This window comes from Peromyscus eremicus, chromosome 6 (assembly GCF_949786415.1).
Source record: "Peromyscus eremicus chromosome 6, PerEre_H2_v1, whole genome shotgun sequence".
NCBI lineage: Eukaryota > Metazoa > Chordata > Mammalia > Rodentia > Cricetidae > Peromyscus > Peromyscus eremicus.
In genome coordinates this window covers 73,896,955-73,911,582 of record NC_081421.1, presented here as the reverse complement: position 1 = coordinate 73,911,582, position 14,628 = coordinate 73,896,955, and the positions used below count along the sequence as shown (strand labels likewise).

The 14,628-nt window shown below is 38.9% G+C and overlaps 1 protein-coding gene across 1 annotated transcript in view; it reads left to right on the top strand.

The window, feature by feature from the left end:
- Window positions 1-14,225, top strand: part of Man1a2 (mannosidase alpha class 1A member 2) — a 128,531-nt gene extending 114,306 nt beyond the window's left edge. The window contains exon 13 of the mRNA XM_059265959.1: window positions 11,896-14,225. Coding sequence (XP_059121942.1) covers window positions 11,896-12,028 — 133 coding nt within the window. The 3' untranslated portion in view covers window positions 12,029-14,225. The remainder of the gene's footprint in view (window positions 1-11,895) is intronic.
- Window positions 14,226-14,628: the final 403 nt, after the last annotated feature.

Sequence of the window (14,628 nt, the reverse complement as noted above, 5' to 3'; positions counted from 1 at the left end):
AAGATAGAGATATTAATTACATATGTATGCTTTCTTAAAAGCATGCAAGGCAAGTATCTCTTCATCTCACCAATAACTTAATTTCATGTTTATGTTTCCTGTATCTTACACATGGGTAACTTATAAATACATCATTTGCCTAGCAAATGTTTACTGCCCAGTACCACTCAGATCACTTGGGAATGTAGCAGCAACACAAAGGACAAGTATCCTGCTGCACTCTGATACAAATAAAGTTCGTTTACGTCTGCCCAGCTGGATATCTCACTCTGATATGAATATTATTCATTTATGTCTGGTATGTTACAGCTGAAAAGTACACACATCTCAAAGCGAGTTATCCTACAGATCCATATTAAGTTTTTCTTTTATGAATATGTTGTAATGTTTTTCGATGTCTTTTAGCCTCTAAGTTAGTGCTGTTCCTGCTTTTCCTTTTAATATATCAGTATGCTGTGTGCTTCTGTTTTTTTGCTGCTTCATTTTACTCCTTTCCACAACCACAACTGACCCTGTTCCAGACCCTGATTGTTGTGGAGATAGTTTACAACATCTGCCCTGGTCCCGAGTTTCCCACCTCTAGGCCTTCCTTGTTGTTGTATCCTATGTGGTTAGGCTTGCGTCTGTATCAAGTAGTTTTAAGAGCACTGGACCATAAGACAGAGTGACAGCTTCAGTTATTCAGTGCTACATCCTACTAAATGAACATGTCACAGGAAGGTTCTGTGCTTTACATGTAAAGCTGGGGAATTTGACACAGGTTGTGGTAGAGCTTCCCCTTCTCTTCCTCCCCAGCTCCTACATGCTATACACACACACACACACACACACACACACACACACACACACACACACACACTTCATTTGTTCATACTTTGTTGAGAGCCATTAAAATAAATGACTGTAGAAAACTAACTAGTGAGGTAATAGAGGGTAAGGACAACTTCTGTCAACACATGTTTAAAAGACAGAGCAGAGCAGAGAAAGCTAAGTGCTTGTATTGGGGAGTTAACTTGAACAAGCTGATAAACTGGTAAATGCTGGCTTTGAAAACTGGAATTTGAGAGTGGAGGTGGGAATGTTTATGTGGAAATATTAGACTCTTTTGTTGTTTTGTTTTGTTTTTTTGAGACAGGGTTTCTCTGTGTAGCCCTGGCTGTCCTGGAACTCACTTTGTAGACCAGGCTGGCCCCAAACTCACAGAGATCCGCCTGCCTCTGCTTCCAGAGTGCTGGGATTAAAGGTGTGCACCACCACCGCCCAGTGAATATTAGACTCTTCTTTACATCCTGCTTCATCTTTGTCCTCTGAAATGGAAGGAGATTCTTATGAGAGGAACTTCAACTACGGAGGCTGTGGACTTTGAGGTAACAGGCACTGTTAAAAGTACATAAATGGGCGGTGGTGGCACACGCCTTTAATCCCAGCACTCGGAAGGCAAAGCCAGGCAGATCTCTGTGAGTTCAAGGCCAGCTGGTCTACAGAGTGAGATCCAGGACAGGCTCCAAAACTACACAGAGAAACCCTGTCTTGAAAAAAACAAAACAAACAAACAAACAAAAAAGTACATAGATGACTGAAAGACTTCCTTTGGGGAAATTCATTAGATTAGATCACAGAAAAAAAAGTCTTGATATCGACACATGAGATTCCTCGTCAAGACAAATAACCATGTCCTTACCCACTGCCCAGTGGCAAAGTCCTAGTGAATACCAACCTGTGTGCTGCTTCCTATCAGCTTTTCAGTGCCTTGCTTTCCAGTGTTAATTAGCAGCTCTCGCTTAGGAATATTTGTCTTCTGTAAGATTTGTCGTGTGTGTGTGTGTGTGTGTGTGTGTGTGTGTGTGTGTGTGTGTGTGCTATGTGATTAAGAGGGTAATTCACCCAGATTGATTTACATAAGCTTAAGGGATTTCTTCAAGATTAAATGTATAGAATGCTCCTATATAAAATAGGTGGATAGTATCACCCTGCCAGTTCCTCTAATTGCAAGAAAGAGCTACAGGTTTTTGGGTAAGGGCTTTTGTGTCTGAGTTTAGTAAAGTGGTAGTCGATAAAAAGTCTCTCAGCTGAAAGAACCAAGGACTCCACAGTGCTGGAAGCAGCTCTCTCTAGCAACCCTCACACTGTTGAAAAATGTATCCCCTTTGAATTCTCTATGGTTTCAGGCCTTTGTATCACCTACTTGCATCAACCAATTCCTCTTAAAAAACTTTGGGAATATTTTCTACCTGACTTTAGATATTTTAGTGAGTTAGGCTTTCATTGAATCTCAGCTCAGTTAACAAATTTGCTGTGTTGTGTCTATAAGTCTCAATGTCTAAAAGTCAGTCTGTTTTAAATAAATTCACCAGGATAAGTCATTTAACTTTTTTCTATAGGTTAAGAGTACAGGTTACAAAGCTAAATGGAAGTTATTGGGAAATCCTGGGGATGAGAAAGCATTTCCACCCTTTAAATTGTTACTCCCTGCGGGACCATTGCTTCCCCTTCTTTGCTCTTGAATTTGATTTGCACTCTGTTTGTTTTTTAACATCTAAACCATCAAAGCATAGAAAAGATAGAGACTATGAACCACTTCATCCAACAAGTGCTTACTGTTAAGTGCCTGATCTGTGTTGGCTGTTGTTTCCGTAGATCAGTGTGTATAAGTGCCATGGAGAGGAATCTGTAATAGTTGACATCCTGAAACACTCCACTCTTCCCTAACTTAGAGCTGCCGTTTTGATAGCCTGCTTGTGAAGACATGCCATGGGTGTCATCTGTATTCCCCATCACTTGCTCCCCTGCCTCTACTTTGTCTCCATTGTAGTGTCCCTTCATAATACAGATGTGTGTGTTTTATCTGCTTCTACCAGCAGAATTAAGGGTCACAACCAAGGGTCTCCTTAATTCCTGTTCTAACATTTACCATATGGCACTCAGTAAATGAGTAGTAAGTCTTTGCTCATTATGTGAGGTAGGAGTCGAATGTTGGCATCTTTAATCACTTACATAATATTTTTAAAGATTTATTTATTTTTATTTTATGTGCATTGGAGTTTTGCCTGAGTGTATGTCTGTGTGAAGGTTTTGGATCTCTTGGAAATGGAGTTAAAGACAGTTGTGAACTGCCATCTGGGTACTGGGAATTGAACCTGGGTCCTCTGGAAGAGCAGCCAATGGTCTTAACCACTGAGCCATCTCTCCAGCCCCCACTTGCATAATATTTAATTGTGTGATTTTACTTTTTATGATATGAAAATGTGATATATATTTTCCAAATATACTTTTACGACGTTATCTGATTGTTCTATGCCCAGTTTTAAGTTGTTTTATACCCCTTTTTTTTAACCCTACTTTCCTCTATAGTACCTGACTTCTAAGATAACATAGTTTTCTTTTTTGTTATTTTGTTTTATTTGTTTGTTTTTCAAGGCAGGGTTTCTTTGTGTACCCTTGGCTGTCCTAGAACTTGCTCTGTAATCAGGCTGGCCTCGAACTCAAAAAGATTCTGCCTCTGCCTCCCAAGAGCTGGGATTTAAGACACTCATATGCCACTGCACCCAGTTTATAACATAATTTTCTAAACATTATCAAAGTAGAATATAAATTCTCTGGAGTAGATAAGATTTTTTGATATTTTGTTTATTGTTTTATCTTCATATAATAAGGCTTGCACATATAAGTTTTAATATTTAATAGATTCCAGATGAAGACTTGAGTCACCTGACTCCCATGGGAACAGCTGAAAACAACAGCAGTTATTTTTATAAGGTCTTATAAAATAGTGTCATTAAGAAGATAATAGCCAGCCAGGCGGTGGTGGTATACGCCTTCAATCCCAGCACTCGGGAGGCAGAGCCAGGTGGGTCTCTGTGAGTTCGAGGCCAGGCTGGTCTACAGAGCGAGATCCAAGACGGGCACCAAAACTACATGAAGAAACCCTGTCTCGAAAAAACGAGAGAGAGAGAGAGAGAGAGAGAGAGAGAGAGAGAGAGAGAGAGAGAGAGAGAGAAGGGAGAAGGGAGAAGGGAGAAGAGAGAGAAGAGAGAAAAGGCAATAGCCGTGTCCTTCCCTGGCTGTGGCTTAGGGTGGATTCGGAACCAGTGCTAGCAGTGACTGATAATCAATAGAGGAACTGACAAAAGTGGAGCCCACTTTGAAAACCAGAGATTCAGAGCTGTGGGGCTGTTTTCAGTAGAGCTAAAGGTTCAGATGAGCTGAAGAAGGAACAGTGAAATAATAGACCTCTTGTTAGAAGTTGCACATGTAGGAGACTTGCAGAAGTGCCTCTCAAGCTGGAGCATGAATCCAAGTTTCCTCAAAGGATTCATCACCAGGGCTTCTTGCTAATAGGTCTAGAGTGGAGCTTAAGAGTATGCACTGCTTGCAAGTTCACAGGCATTCTCACAGCTACTGGTCTGTAGGGATCACTTTGAGAACCACTGACGCCCATGCTCTGTAACACATTGGTGCAAGCAATTAAGAATCAAGAAACTGGCTGCTGACAGAGCAGCTGCCACACCATGATGTCAGGTGGCAAAACCATTGCTTAACTGCTGTATCCATGTAGGTTAGTCTCTTGAGTACTGGAAGCGTGGTTTGCAGTCTTTAATCCTTCTAGCGCATGCCACAGTGCAGTCCAAGTGTTAGATATTGTCACTTTCAAAATTACTCACTTCAAAATACCTAGCAGTCTCTTTTGCTACAGTAGAGGGAGCTGTAACACAAATTGTACTAGGTGGCAACAACAAAATTTTTGCCATTCCATTTTTGTCAGTCTTTATTGAAGTATTTTAAGTGAGTGCTTCATTGACATTTTATCAGATTCATTAGACTGGATAACTACTACCCCAATAAATGTAGTTGTGTTCTGTGTAATGATGTTTTGGTCAGTGATGGACCACATATTGCACATCGGTCCCATGAAATTCTATCACCTACTGACTGCCTTAGTTTATCATTTTAGCCATCTTAGTTTGTATCCGTACTCTGTAATGTTCACACACCAGGGAAGCACCTGACAATGCATTTCTCCAAACCCAGCCCCATGGGTATGTGACACCTGAGTGTAGAGAATACATCTCCACCTTGGTTTTGCAGTCACTTCTATCCACACTCAAACTGCTCTACTTTCTGTCTCTGTACATCACCCTTTTTAGAAACTAATTAGTTTGAATCATATGGTTTTGGAGTATTTTTTATTTGGCACTTTATCAGAATGGTTCATGTTATAGTTATCAGCAATTCATTTCTTTATGGTGGTGCTATTTAGTATTCTGCTAGGGTATGAACATTTTGTTTATCCCTTTACTTCTGATGGGCTATTAGATGATTTTGAAATGAATAAAGGAAAAATGATTGTTCACCACTTGATTACAGTAATGTGTTTGCACTTATCTTTTTTTAATTTAAAAATTTGCCCATAAACTAACTTTATGTAATATGCTGTTATCAATCAGTCATCAAATTGTTTACTATTATTAAATAAAATTTGAAGTGGTTTTAAATATAAGTGCTAGGGTAGTGAAAGAAAGAAACTGAAATATTGCTAACTGGTATATAAGGTGTTAACAGGTAGCATAAAATAGAAGAAATAAGTTGTCTAAAATGAGGGCCAGCTTGAGAAAGTACCTAGGAATAGAAGAAAACTTCCTCAGCTTGATAAAGAGCACATATGAAAAGAACAGTTACCATCATACTGAAAAAGGCATGTGGTTCTCCCAAGGTCAATAACAAACAAAAACATCTGTGCTTTTCCTTTTCTGTTTAGCACTGTACTGGAGAGTCTAGCCCATGCTGTCAGGCAAGAAAAACAAACAAACAAACAAACAAACAAACAAACAAAGACATCCAGACTAGAAAGGAAGAAGTAAGACTATTTTAAAGAGAGAATGTGATAATCCATGTAGAAAATCCTACATATCTTACCAAAGAATAACTAAAACTAATGAATGAATTTAGCAGGGTTGCAGATACAGGCTCAATATGCACAAATTAATTGTATATATTAGCAGTGAGCCATAAGAAGTTAAAAATTAAGAATATCACATATAAATAGCATGAAGATGTAGAATATTAATGTGCAAATCTTGGTAAAATTTTAAAGAGCTACACACTGAAAATTAAAGTCATTGCTGAAATAAATGTTCAAGGCCTAAATAAATGTTTAAGCTTCTGGAAACATGATATTAATTCTCCCCAAATTTAATGTGTTGATTATATGAAACTCTACTCAAAATTTTAGTAGTCTTTTTTTTCTTTTTCTGTAGAAATTGACATACTGTTTCTGATTACAAAGGATCTGGAATAACCAAGACAAGTTTGAGAAAGAATAAAGTGTGTAACAGTACGTTTTTGTTGGGACCACCAGCACAAAAATAACGACTTGGAGACTTATTACTAGTTTTGAAAGCTTGGCCTTAGCTTAGGCTTTTCCCCAGCTAGCTCTTATAACATAAATTAACCTGTTTCTATTAATCTATGTTCTACCATGTGGCTGTTACCTCTTCTTGGTATGGCACATCCAACTTACTCTGAGTTTGCTGGTGAATTCATCCACCTAAATTCCTCCTCCCAGTTTCTCTCTCTCTCTGCCCAGAAGTCCCACCTATTCTCTCCTGCCTAGCTATTGGTCATGTATATTGGTCATTTATTAAATCAATCAGAAGATGTCTTAGGCAGAGACACATCTTTACAGTGTAAACAAATATTCCACAACATTTCCCCCTTTTTGCATTTGGCAAATTCAGAGAAAATACTTTGTATTATCCATCCTATCTTAGTGGGTCCAAAATTTTATACCTAAACCACTTTCTATCATAACTTGTATTACCATCTAAAAATACCTTTTTTTACACCTTAAAACATCTTCTTAGATAAACAACTTAAGCTGTTATGCCTCTCAGCCTTATAAATTTTATATCTCTTTTGTATGTTTCTTTTCTGAATTTAGTAACAAGGAAAACTGTAACTGTAACTATCTAGTCTTCAACCCCATCAAAGACCCAAGAAGGATAAAGTATTACCTGAGTAAACAGGAAGTACAGAGCAAACAACTTCCAAAATTATAGAAATGATAGAAACAGCTGGCTACCTGGATGGTCACCCAAGGTTCCTCTGCAATGTTGGGTCATCTATCTTCAGCCTACAGCTCTAGAATATCTGACAGACTTTTCTGTAAAGCAAGAATTTTGAAGGACTGGCCTACCTTGTCTTGGAATAGTTCAGCAGTTGCCTTCTTTTGTGTCCTGTTTATCAAAATTGAACAGCATACTGTCAGCAGTCAAGACAAGGACAGTTTCTTGTCCAGTGGCTAGCTTTGCCATATTGAAAGCAAACTACATATAGAGGTTCTTCAGTGCCTGTCATCCTTTTTTGAAGTAAATTGGTGCTGCCAGGAACAGATGTGTCTCACTATCATGAAAAGCCTTAAGTTATTAAAACATCTTAAATGCCATATTCAGTAGGTCCCTGAAGTGTTTGAAGACCACCTATTTATCTGAAATATATCTCTGTGTAATCTTGAAAACATACCTAACATTACCATCAGTTTGATTGTTATAGATGACTAACTACTAACCTGCATTTCTTAATTATCCTAAGTGGTTTATAGTAATAGCTTTTAAGGACTAGAACTATACATTAAATTTTTAAATGTGCTGCATAGGTACAGTACCTTAAACAAGAGTAGACACATATATACACTATAACTAAAATAACCTTAAATTTGTATTAATATACAAAAATATCTTAAACAAGAGTAGAACCATGTATAGAGTATGTTCTAACAAAAATAACCTTAAATTTGTATCAATATAATATAATTCCCCTTTTTTCTTTTCAAACAGAGATCCTTCAATCCAATCTACCTTGCTTAATTTCTTCCCTTACCATGACCATTAACAATTTACAACAAACTCTCCTAAGTGATGAATAAACATCCATAACCCACCGAATGTCAAAATACCACCCACTCCACCTCTCAGGAATGTGAACATCCTGTTCTCTAGACTGTTTCCTGTTGTTTGGGGATGATAACATCTTTAGGGACCCTGAGAAAAAAGAGATAATGGTTGAGTCCTGGGATTGCTAGCTGTATTCTTTTTTGTTTGGTCTCTGTGTGATGGGGAAGTGTAGAGCTTATCTGAAGTCCTGGCTGGGGTAGTCTGTGAGGCTGGGCTATCTCAACTAGCAGCTTTGAAGTTGTTCTGGATGCAGAATTTTGAGGAAACTACAACAGAGGCATTTTGAGAGGCTGGATCACCTGGGTTACTTGTTTTTATTGTCTGGTCCTTTTTTTTTTCTGAAAAAACAAATTTTTAAAGGTAGCATTAACACAAGTATGGAATGTGCAGTGTGTACAAGTCAGCTAAAGATGATTTTCTGTTTTATGTTTGAGCAGGTAAAAAGCATCTGTCAACTTTATAAGTCCATTTGGACTACATAACCAAACTGTAATATAAATCTCTATCCATGCCTTATGAAAGTCCTGAGGATTCTGTAGCCAACAAGATTTATCGTATCTCATCCAGTCTCAGAGCTGTTCCCGTGCAGAGGGATCAGCTTATATGTCACCTGTCTTGCAGTTTTTCTTCTTCAAGTCTGCAGCCAAGATTTTCAGGTCTCCCCCAATCAAATCTGCTCTTTATTAATTTTGAAGAAATCCATAGCTTTTTGTTTCTTGTGAAAGCAAAAGCAAAACCACTTCCCTAATGCAACATATTTTCTGACTTCCATTTTGAAGTTAAGACATTCTTAAAATACATAGGTTGGTTTAATTTAGCATTTTCCATAATCCAGTGTCTCTCAGCAGCTATTATTTTTTGTTCATCAGCATTTAAAAAATTCAAAGTCAAAAAGCACCATATAGGATCCAGACACCCTGTGTATTTCTCATCTTTATGTGTCATTCCTTTTATATTTTACTCTCCTTTTAATGACTTTTATTATTTTATCTTCTTTTTTCTTTAACACCTAAGCATATTTAAAATATTATATCTGTTTAGAGGTTTTCTCAGTCTTTAACTGACTTTGTGTGCATCTGTGGTCTTCTCTGACTGTGTGAGCCAAACCTTAAACTGCTAGGCTACCACCTCCTGGCTCTGGAGTCTGGCTCCACTCCTATCAGTTCCCTGAGAGCCTAGCCTCATGCTCATGGTACCACCGGGAGCCGCATTTACCACCCCAGCTCTAGGAACTTTCTGAGCCCATTTTCCAGAGTCCCCAAGCGAAAAGGCCCAGGTGGCAACCTCAGGAGTGCCGGCTAGTGTGACCCTCAGTTCCTGTGGTCCTTCCTCACCTTGGAGAACCAAATGTAGCAAACTTTCTTATACTATATTTGGATCGCCAGCCCCCAAATAATGAGCTGGAGACTTTTATTAATTATGAAATCTTGGCCTTAGCTTAGGCTTGTTTTCAACTAGCTCTTATAACTTAATTAATCCATATTTCTTAATGTGCGTCCTGCTGTGTGGCTCTACCTTGTTTTTGTACTGCACCTCCTGCTGTCTGAGTTGCTGACAAAATCTGCACCTAGATTTCTCCTCCCAGTTTTTCTCTCTCACTGCCCGGAAGTCACACCTATTCCTTCCTGCCTAGCTATTGGCCATTTATCCCTTTATTAAAACCAATCAGAAGGTACCTTAGGCAGAGACACATCTTCACAGTGTAAACAAATATTCTGCAACATAGAAGCCTTCATAACTTACTTGAAGACATTAAAGCTGCAGTGTTCATAATAGTGGATATCAGTGTATTCTATAGATTCATTGATGTGCAAAATAGAGAGTTCATGGAAGGCACTGTGCTTAGATGGAGACCTGATTTTCACAAAGGCAGAGTCATGATAAAGGGTAGTATTGATTATAGATTGCGCTGAAACATTTGAATTTCTTAATTCATATATATAAATGAATTTATAATGGGTCAAGACCTAAATTTAAAGCCTTAAAAATGCACTTTAAAAAGAAAACACTGAGAAAAAAATATTTGTAACCTGGTTAGGCAGAGATTCCTTAGATAAGACAGCAGAAGCAAAATCCATTAAACCAGTCTCAAAATGGAAAGCAGTTATTCTTGGAAAGATACTGTTAAGAGAGTAAAGAAAAAGCTGGGTATAGTGGTGCCTTTAATCTCAACACTTGGGAGACAGAGCCAGGCAGAGGTATTAGAGAGACCCTGTCTCAAAAAAAGGAGGGTGGGGGTAAAGAAAAGGCACATACAAGGATAATAATCTTTAAAAAGCAAGTGATTGATCACGGATGGCTGTCTGTAACATATGAGACATTCTGGGAACTTAGCAAGAGAAGAGCCATTCCAGTTAAAAATTAGGTGAAATTTTCAAATAGGTGTCTCACCAGAGATGTCAAGATAACGAAGCCTGTGAAACGATGCTCTACCTTTGCCGCCATCTCCAGATGACCTTCTTCTTGCATGTCTAGTCCAACTCTCCCTTGCTTTCACTTGTAATGCTGCACCAGGGTCATGGTAGCACACACTGGGACTGCACAGTCTCCATATGGAAAGCAGACTGTAGAGTCCCCTGCTGTGTCAACCAGGTATGGTGCGGCTTCTCTGTTGGCAGCCTGGTGAGGAAGTCAGTCAAGTGGGTCTGGAGATGTAGGACAGAGTGAGAGAGAAAGTCCTGTTCCTCTGTGTTCCAGCTTCTCAGTGCTAAGGGCAGTATGTCATCCCCCTTTTACCTGCACTGGTCTTGCTCTCATCCAGAACTGTAACAGTAGCCAGAAGAGATAGTAATATACTTAAAAAAAAAAATCTTCCCTGGGGTTTTGTAAAGTGGTGCTAGTTACTAACATCAAGAAGCAGATCTCAGGTTTTCTTACTGTGTGGTGTGTGTGTGTGTCCATCTGTCTGTCTGTGTTGTTTATGGTGCTAGAAATGAAACCCAAGGCTTTGCTAATGCTAGGCAGGTGCTATATAACTGAGATATAACCCCAACCCCTTACTCTATGGATTTTTATGTACACTTTGATGATCTTTAATAGAATTCAGACTGGAATTTTCCTGATTGTATTAAAGGTAAGAATCATTGTGGTACACCAGGTGGTGGTGGCGCTCACCTTTAATCACAGCACTTGGGAGGCAGTGACAGATGGATCTCTGTGAGTTCGAGGCCAGCTTGCTTTATAGAGCTAGTTTCAGGAAACCAGGGCTACACAGAGAAACCCTGTCTCATAAAACCAAAAAAAAAAAAAAAAAAGGAATGATTGTGGTTATTTATTCCTGTTTGGTATCCAAGTGACTCCGGTGGCATGGAGCTCACAGAGGGACCTTTGGCTACTAATCACCTGACTCTTTTTTTTTTTTTTTTTTTTTTTTTTGTGTGTGTTTCAAGACAGGGTTTCTCTGTGTAGCTTTGCGCCTTTCCTGGAACTCACTTGGTAGCCTAGGCTGGCCTCGAACTCACAGAGATCCGCCTGGCTCTGCCTCCCGAGTGCTGGGATTAAAGACGTGCGCCACCACCGCCCGGCAACTTCTGACTCTTTATAAATACACAATGCTTCAGAGACTTATTTAATAGTTTCTCATGCCAAGAGCTATAAAGTTATTACAACTACTAGTTTTCCTCAGTATTTGCTAATAAATGTGAATCTTTAAGTCTCCTATGATTCTCTGAGTCACCAAAACTTAGAATTGATATTATGTGTGCTTCTTGAAAGAACATCTGAAAATTATGAAGTGGTTTATCTTATGCTGTTCTTATAGCTTTGTTATTTCATGGGCTTTGGACAAGTGTGTGAATTTTAAGAAACTTTTATCTCAGCAGTCTAACTGTGCATCTTCATCAGAACCACTCAGAGGCAGGTACTGGCTCTCTCTGCAGTCCCCAGTGAGCCCACTTGACTTGTTGTTGATTTCTGACTGACTGTCGCTTCTTCCTCTTGTTTCCAGATACTTGTACCTGCTGTTCTCTGGGGATGACCTTCTACCTTTAGACCACTGGGTGTTTAACACAGAGGCTCACCCTCTGCCGGTGTTACGTTTAGCCAACACCACTCTTTCAGGTAATCCTGCTGTTCGATGAACACAGTTCCAGAAGGACCATTCTTACCTGTGTTTTGTTTACATGGACCACTACAGAAATTTCTGGAGAGGCGGCTTTTGAAAACTTGGACCTCTACGTCACCATGCCAGATGAAACTCTCCCCTGCAAGACTTTTCACTTGTAGATACATCAACTTTGAAATTATTCCATTTTATACCTGACCAAAACATGCTCTGGTACATGTAGGACAGAAGCCTGATATGGTTTGACTCTTGACGAAATGGCCACATGAGAAACAATGTCTTATTCTGTATGGTTAGTGCAAGCCAATACCATAGAACACCTTCCAGGAGTTGGAGATGGCTTTTGGAACCCAATTATATGTTTGTTTCCTCCCTCAGTGGAGCAGCTTTCAAATCAAATATTCCACATTGCTTAACCCCCCTTCCTCCACTTTAATAATGGGACAAACTGAAGTGAACAAGAACAGGGGAACAGTGTAACTCCATTGGTAGGAAGAAGACTTGGAGAAGAAACAGATACCTGTCACTGTCTGAATTTTCAAGCTCCTCATTGGATTTTTACCAGACTGGTAACCATTTCATTCCCAACCTAGTTCACTGAAATCTGTTTAGGTTTAGTTTTTCTCTGGGGGACATGATCTCATGAAGAATACTTTTCAAGTCTTTTGTCTCCATATGGTATGCTGAAACTGGTATTTATCATAACTGCTGCTTATGAGCCCAAGTGTGGGAGTGTGCATGTAGCTCATGCTAGTGTTGGTAGCATGCAGAAGGTGGGGCGAGTGCCAGTTTGTTGCCTTGAAACCTGTTCTAGAGAAATCCTTGATTTTGTTGGTAGGAAATTATTCTTCTGAACCAGCAAGTCTATCAAGCAAAGATACCTGCTTTAATCTCATAACGCAGTTAATAGAGTTGTTCACCTTACAATTTCATGGGGCTTGGCAAAATTCACTATACTGCTATGCAGCTCTGCATTTGCTAGAACAAGCTGAATTGCTTTCACAACTTACTAAAGCAAAAGCAAAACATGTCAGCGTCCCTCGAGCAAGGGTCGGATCCCTTACTTAATTACCTCACATGTGTGAGCTGCTCACAAAGATTTTATGTTTTAAGTTTCTCCAAGAATATTATATATCCAAAGAATAGACTAGCTTCAAAATAATTTCCAGTGGCAAATGTGTGATATAATTAATCATACTCACTAAAACTGGCATCAACCTAAGGAACTTATGGATATTGTGTTGATTTTTTTGTTGTTGTTATTGCTCTATATTTTGGCAAAAAAGTAAAATTTTATCAAGAACTCTAAGGTAAATAGTAATGCTTATAAATTTTTTGTCCCTTGAATTTCTATGACAATACAAGACACTTTTCTTTCCTTTTCATTAGTACAGACATCATTTATTGATGATAATAAAACTTGAGAACACTATAATATTTACTCTGAATTTGAATATTTGATGTAACAGTTTGTTCATGAGCTCTGCTTTGGAATTCTGGAAGCTTATTTCCTTAGTTGGTAGCTTTTCTTTTTAGCCCTCTACTAGCATATAGCAGATTTAAATTGTGGAAAAAGTCAATATAATCAGACATATAAGGGTGACCAACTTACACCATAAATCATCTAATCTTCAGAGTTCAGCCAGTGCTTCATAAGCTTGCCACCTCACACTTGTTCAGTATTCATAGAAAACAACATGTAGAGAGCAAGTTCTAGCACATTTCAAAATTGTAATATCTTTTACTACTTGAAATTTTTTTAATGTAAATGAGAAAGGTAGATGGCTATTCCTTTAGAAGAGAAAGAGAAGGTTTTGGTTCTCAGAAGGGAAAAAAAAAAAATGAGCCTTCTAAAAACAGCACAAGCTCACTCACAAGTCAAGATGAAGTGAAAAGCTGGAGGTGGCCGAGACCAGAGCAGCAAGCAGGGAACGAGCCATCTTTTCACTTTGTCCACACCAGTGCAGTGAAGGCACCATCTTGGTTCCCAGGAATTCTCAGAGGAGACAGAGCGGCACCCCACGCCCACCAGTGCTCTTGTCAGTCACGTGATCTGAGAGCATAAGAGAGAAGGCGTGGGTGTGAGCAGGGCATGGTTTACACGAAGGTCTTAAGACTGTCATTTTAACACCCTGACTGTGGTGAGTACTCGGGCTTACAATGATGCTTTTTCTTCCCTGAATACCAAAGGCATTAAAGTCAGGTGTAAATGACTTGCCAGTGTCATGTTGTATTTTGTTAATAGATTTTTTTAAAGATTTTTTTTTTTCCCAAAATCTACCATTATCCCATGTTTTGCTTACTTTCTTGCTTACTTTTTAAGCGTGGGTCCTCTTCCATCCTTCATACGGTTGGCATTTTGTAGACCTCAGTACTCAGGCTCCATACTCATTGTGTTCATAAAATCGGAAAAGAACCCAGAAATGCTTACTAACTGGTGCCTCTTCAAAGAGCCGATGCCTTATCTCGTTCTTTGGGCACAGTTGTGCAGAATAGATAATACATACAAGTGGGGGTTGTTGAACACACTCTGCCTTTCATATTTGTTGCTCATTTTAGAATCACATCTTTGGTTCAAACCAGATTTTTAGAAAATTAATGAGCCAATATGAAGTT